The sequence below is a fragment of the Zonotrichia albicollis genome, chromosome 9, assembly GCF_047830755.1.
Source record: "Zonotrichia albicollis isolate bZonAlb1 chromosome 9, bZonAlb1.hap1, whole genome shotgun sequence".
NCBI classification, from domain to species: Eukaryota; Metazoa; Chordata; class Aves; order Passeriformes; family Passerellidae; genus Zonotrichia; species Zonotrichia albicollis.
In genome coordinates this window covers 34,217,629-34,223,632 of record NC_133827.1, presented here as the reverse complement: position 1 = coordinate 34,223,632, position 6,004 = coordinate 34,217,629, and the positions used below count along the sequence as shown (strand labels likewise).

The 6,004-nt window shown below is 39.6% G+C and overlaps 1 protein-coding gene across 8 annotated transcripts in view; it reads right to left on the bottom strand.

The window, feature by feature from the left end:
• Positions 1 to 6,004, bottom strand: part of MCF2L2 (MCF.2 cell line derived transforming sequence-like 2) — a 149,878-nt gene that overhangs the window by 75,160 nt on the left and 68,714 nt on the right. For all 8 annotated transcript variants that reach the window (XM_005484823.4, XM_014265524.3, XM_014265523.3 and 5 more), the window contains exons 14-15: positions 1,929 to 2,032; positions 449 to 537 (exon numbers count right to left, since the gene is read on the bottom strand). In XM_005484823.4, coding sequence (XP_005484880.2) covers positions 449 to 537; positions 1,929 to 2,032 — 193 coding nt within the window. The remainder of the gene's footprint in view (positions 1 to 448; positions 538 to 1,928; positions 2,033 to 6,004) is intronic.

Below are 6,004 nucleotides of genomic sequence, written 5' to 3'. Positions count from 1 at the left end.
TTAGAATGCATTGTTAATAATCTTTTTCTCAAGCTTTTGCAGAAACTTGAGCTTGCAGTTAAAAAACCCAGAAGCTCCTGAGAGGTACACAGTCAAATGTGAATATTCTGAACATTATGAGAGGATCTTTTAACAGCAGGGTTTTTTGTAAATACATGCAAGGCTTATTCTAATGACTTCTTTCCTCACATCTTGTAATTAATGCTTCTAAGAGGAAAAAACCTGCAAAAAAGCCCCAACATGAACAAAAGATAACTCTTATTTGCTTTTCCATCTGATAGACTCAGTATAAATGCATGGCTGTAAGCATTTCAGTGACTTCATTATTGCTAATTATTTATTAATCTTGGCGAACTTCAAAGAGGCTGTAGAGAATGTACTACAAATGCAGCAATTTGCATTCTAAGAAGAAAAAAAAATATATAGTGGCTCATGTGTGCAGCCTTACCTCCTCCTTGTCGACAAGTTCTCATCACTTTCACTGGTCACCAGGACTCTGCTGGATCCTCCTTGACTGGCTTCATGCATCACTTCAATCTGAATGAGAAGGACATGTTAAAACTGAAAATACTTAATTGCTGATGCTTTTATTTAGAGAACTTTAACTCTGAAAGAATAAAAACCAGATCCTACCTAACCTAGAAAGTCATTAGACAAGTTCAAATAATTGAATTCTTGATGTGCAGAAATATCTCCTATTTATATTCTCCATCTTTGCTCAGTGTTGGCATGGAGGCATTCCTTACTCCAGGCAAAGTCATTATATTCTTGTACCACAGAAGGGGAATTATCTCCTTGTGTAGATAATTATGAGCATAATAATCTGTTCCTTAGACTCTGGAAGACTATTTTTTCATTTCCTGTCTGAAGCCAATCCAAAGAATTCACATTTCCAGAGTTCTTTGTAGAATGCCCTGTGAAGAAATGAGGGAATCCTCCGTGTGCCTCTGAGAAGTGTCAGAGTCCCAGCAGCAGTGCTGGGTGAGGCAGTGCTGGGCACAGGGGCTGTGCAGAGCCCGTGCCCAGGCTGCAACAGAGCTTTTGCACAGCTCCAGTGTTTGTTTTGATAACACTCTCACACTCCCTTGTCCGGTCTTGCAGAGTTGGATCATTTCAAGTGCTTTCCAGGCAAGTTTTAAGCAGGCTTTTCCTCCTTTTGCCTGCAGTTTTAAGAGCAGCAAGCATTACTTGCACTTACTGAAAAGCCAATCTATTCAAATTCAGTTAAACAACCCATCTGCTGAGTTTGCTGTTAATCCAAGCCAATATCTAAATCCCAGCAGAATCCAACTTCCTGAGCACTTTCATTTTTAAAGGCTGATTCTTACATTCTATATTGCTAAATTATTTAGCTGGTTGATGATAATGATGGAATCCAGTAATGAACTATCCTCATCTGAACTATTATCAGAACAATGGGAGCATAGGGAGGGGGCATAATTGCAGTGTAGTCATGGGAAGTGGATTTAAAAATTAATGAATGGATGTTTTATAAAGCCTATACCACACTGCTGCATACACCTAACTATGTGGGAAAAATGCAACTGATTACCTGCATTACTGATGAGAGTAAAACTAATTCTAAAGTCACTTTCTGTGAGTTTAGCCAAAGAGGAGACCACCTGTATGTTCCTGCTGGTAACTGTTCTGTGCTTATTGCTGAAGCTGTGGGCTATGCTGGCCATTTCAGAAAATCGACTGCATTTAATTTTTGCTTTCAGCTTCAGAGGAATAAAGATGAAATGAACAAGTCAGGGGTGTGGATAACAGACAAGTTGGGTTAAATTAGCTTGTCCTTATCAGAGAATTAAGTTAGCAAAGCTCCTTTTTTTTTTTTTTTTAATTCTAAGTATAGGTATGTAAATATATTTATGAGGTTTTGAGTTCTCTCACAATATGAGATGTCCCCAAATTACAAGTAATCCTACCTTAATTCCACCTTTTGTCTTCTTAATGCTTTTCTTTTTTGATAAGTCTACGTCAGAAACAGTCTTTGGAGGGCAGGAAATTTCTGTAGACCTCCTGTTGGTAGCTGAAAGAGTAAAAAAGAAAGTAGAATTAGAAAATGTGCTAAAAGTTAAAATTCTACTTCCTAATAAAAGCAATGAGCAAAGGGGTAAATGAGGCCTGGCTTAGAGAACTGAGCTGTGCTGGAGCACTGATGGACTGGGTGGAACAAGGGATGAGTCCCCTTGTTCAGTGCTGCACTGTCTCAAACTGGCATCTTCAGCTCCACACTGAAAGGATTACTTTGGTTTGGCTTCCCCTGGGAAAAGCATCTTTAGGACAGCACAGGTAAATGTTAGCCAGCTGTACCAGCTTGGGTAATTGCCACTTGCATGGTGTTGCTTGTGTGGATTCCCAGGAAATTTTGTTTCTGGTAATGGTTTGCTGCTTGGTGTTGGATGAAAGGATGTTCCCTGCAAGGTTTCATTACATGAACAACTCTCAAAACAGTAATCACAGGAGTTCAGCAAGGCACAGTGACAGGTGTGTAAGGACAGAATCTGAGCATATTATTTCAGAATATGCCCTGTTGTGTCAGCTTTGGGGCCCTTGCAGGCTCTGAAAGACCCAGCTGACACTGAGGCTCCTGGACATCCTTAACAACAAAAGCACCTGTGCTGAGCCTGCTGTCCAAAGCAAAGGGTTAGACTGAACTATGAGAAGGGAAATCATAGATTTGGCTTGAGTAGAAAATAATATCTGTTACAGCTTTATCTTTGTTCTAGATTGGTAATGAGTTCACAGCACATGCAAGCACAAGGCCAATAGCACTCTTTCTCTTCTTCATTGCTGAATTTATGTTTTCACCATTCATGTCATGGGTGAAAACATGTATGACAGCCAGGTGAAATACTGAAAGAATCTGGGTCAGGCAACAAAGAACAAAATTGAGGTAAAGTCCTTTTTTATTCTGGAAAAACTATAATTGAAGAAGCACTTTTTCTAAGAATAAAAGCTGGTGCTTTCAAATGCATCTGGCAACATTTTGTTTAAGAGAGTTTCACCAAGTTTAATGTTTTGAAGTGTTGAGAGTTTTGATAGTCATTAACTTTTTCTTCTTTGGGAGAAGCTGAAGGATACAGTAAAAAAGATGAAGACTTCTTTGAATGAGGAGGACTTAGTATCAAAGGTTTGATGTAGGAGAGGTCTGAACACTTTTTTAAAAGAAACACCTTAACAAAGTTTCAAATGCCCTTGTCATTTTGCATTCTTCTTTTAAAGTCGTTTTTAAAACGGCAAAAAGAAGCACATAGAAGCACCCACATTATATTCAGTTAAAAAGGCAACATATCAGTTTCACAGATGATAATAATGGAAGCTGACATTTCTTCTACCCTGTCTTTTTAACAGCCTTATCACAGAGCTGGGAAGAGAATTAATTAAAGCAGCCTGTCTCTAACTCTTCCCTAAATCTTGGATTTATCCGATGCTGAATGACATAAGGACTTGGCAATGCCCATTTCATGCCTGTTACCTCCTCACAATGACTCCATACTAGAAAGTTTCCTCAATGGAACAGTGAAATCTGGCAGTCACCAGCAGCTATAATCAACTGGTAGAGAATTCTTGTGGTTTCCAGGACTGAGCTGAAATGCAAATGTCTCTTTTTGGCTCTCCCATCACTCTTTCAGAATATACAGCAGGGGATTTGTTTTGACTTTGAACACTACTTTCAACAAATACCTTTTTCCTATCCCCAAGCAAGCTCTCCCTGAAGTAGTATTTATTCTCTCAAAGGTATTTTTATTTCACTCAAAAATGTACTGACATTTTGGTACCAAGGGAACAAAAAGATGCAAGATGCAGCACATGGAAACTATTGATCCCAATTGTCAAACTTCTTCATGCCATTCTGATCTGCAGGGAGGGTGACTGCTACTGTTGGCAAAACCTGAATATTTGGTAAGTTTTCAAATGGGTCCTTTTATGTGTTTTCCCATTAATCTTTGAGTAAAGTGCCTGTAAGCATCAGCAAATTCACCCTTTTCTGTATTGATGCAGCCTGGAGTTTCTATTTAGCCATAAAGTCTCTACCACCTCATGACAAAACAGGCTGTGATCAGACATATTACACTAAAAACTATTATCTCCTGGAGCTTCTCCCAGCTTTATCCTATTTATACCTTGAAAACCAGCATTAAGAAAATAGATCTGAGACTTGGCCACCAAGATATTGTCTTATAATCTTAGCCACACTTGAATACCCTTGATAGGCTGCCAATGTCTAGTTGCCCTCTCTAAATCTGAGTTCAGTCCCTTGGATTGCTCTACAATCCAATTCACAATGGATATGCAATGGAAATTAAGGGAAGCAACAGAAATGACTTCAGAAAACATGAGGACTTTTGCTTAGAAGAGCACAGTCAGCAATACCAAGTTGTTTGGCTTATTCATTATTCAGAAAATTTCGTAGCTTGAAGGGGTGGTTGATATTGGTATGAAAACCGTAGGTGAAAGCAATCAGCAGAAAAAGTGGAAATCGGTTACAACTTTGATGTCTGGATCACAACTTGCAAGCTCAGACAGCTCCAGGTGATGCAGGAAAGAGCACAGCACAGTTTAAATGAAAGATGACACATTCACAAGAAGTTAAACTGCAGGTGCTCCTTGCTCCAGCAGCAAATTTCTCAGGTCAGTTTACAATTTGAGTCTTGGCTTCTTCAGCGTGACATATTTCAGAAAAGGAGACAAGATATGAAAGCAGTCAAATTCCACTGAGTCTGTTTCAGAGATGAATTTGATTCATATTGACACAGCAAACTTCCCTTGCCAATTAGACCCAGAAATGAACTGAAAACAGGAAACAAGCTGCTTTGGTTATGCTCTGGAGAATTTTTCAGTTATTGACTGGCCCATGGTCAGAGACTGCTACATGTCACTGCATTTAAGTAGTTGCTGAAGCAGTACAGAAAGAAACAGCCCAAATACCTGCCAATTATTATTGCAATAATTACTGTGGAACTGGAAATATAAGGGAAACTCCCTCATAGAATTCAGTACAGTTGGCTGTTTTGAGGTCAGTACAGTATTGTCTTGCTGAAGAAGCTAAAAATTACAATGTTGAATTGCTTACTGAAAGAATAAAGCACAGGAACAAAGGAGAACTAGAAATGATCTAATGTCTTCATGGTTGCAGAGCTGTTTTCATCCTATTGTTTCACAGTACTCCTCTGGATGATACATAATGGTAATTTCATTTTGAATTCATTAGTATTTTTAATTGCTTGATGCTGCTTTTAAAGCAAATATTGTCAAAGGACATTGTAAAGCAGAGTTTGGGTCTGTCACTTGCATTCACCTGGAGCACCACTACACTTTTCCAATGGGGCTTTAGTACGTCTTACCATTTTTTTATGGACAAGTTGTATGACAAGTATGGAATCACTGTTGTGTTATTTAGCCCACAGCAAATGGTAAAGTGAGCTGTACTGTCCCTAAAGCTGTTAGTAAATGACAGAGACTCATGTGCTCTGTCTTGCTTTGCTCTCTCTCCACCCCTCTAAGACTGAAATAAATTCAGTGAGGAAAACTTGCTGTGCAGCTTGTGAGAAAAAGCTGTGGTTTCACCCATTCTGCCCCCTGCTCCTTTGTGGCAGGACACAGGCACCACTCTCAGGTGCTGATCTCTTACAGTGGAGGCTGCATGCCCCACTGAGGGACAGACAGAACTGTGGGCAGCTCCCAGGTGCTCAGAGACAGCTGGATTAGTTCATCTGGGTAAGTGGCTCTAAGTTAGCTCCTGCTAGAATAAGTGCAACTCATTAGCTAGTAAGGGACCATAGCCAAGGGTTACAAATCATACTCAGCACCTGTAAGATATTCCAAGCCCCCCTCAAGTGAACACCACACTTCACATTCAGGTTTGGGGGAGGATTCCTCCATCATGTTCTCCCATCTGTTTTCTGTATGGGTTTGTGCATTCTCACTCATCACCTCCAGCAGAATTGAATTCTTTTGGCAAGAACAAGCATGGGAATAACTAGTGTGCTAAACTTTA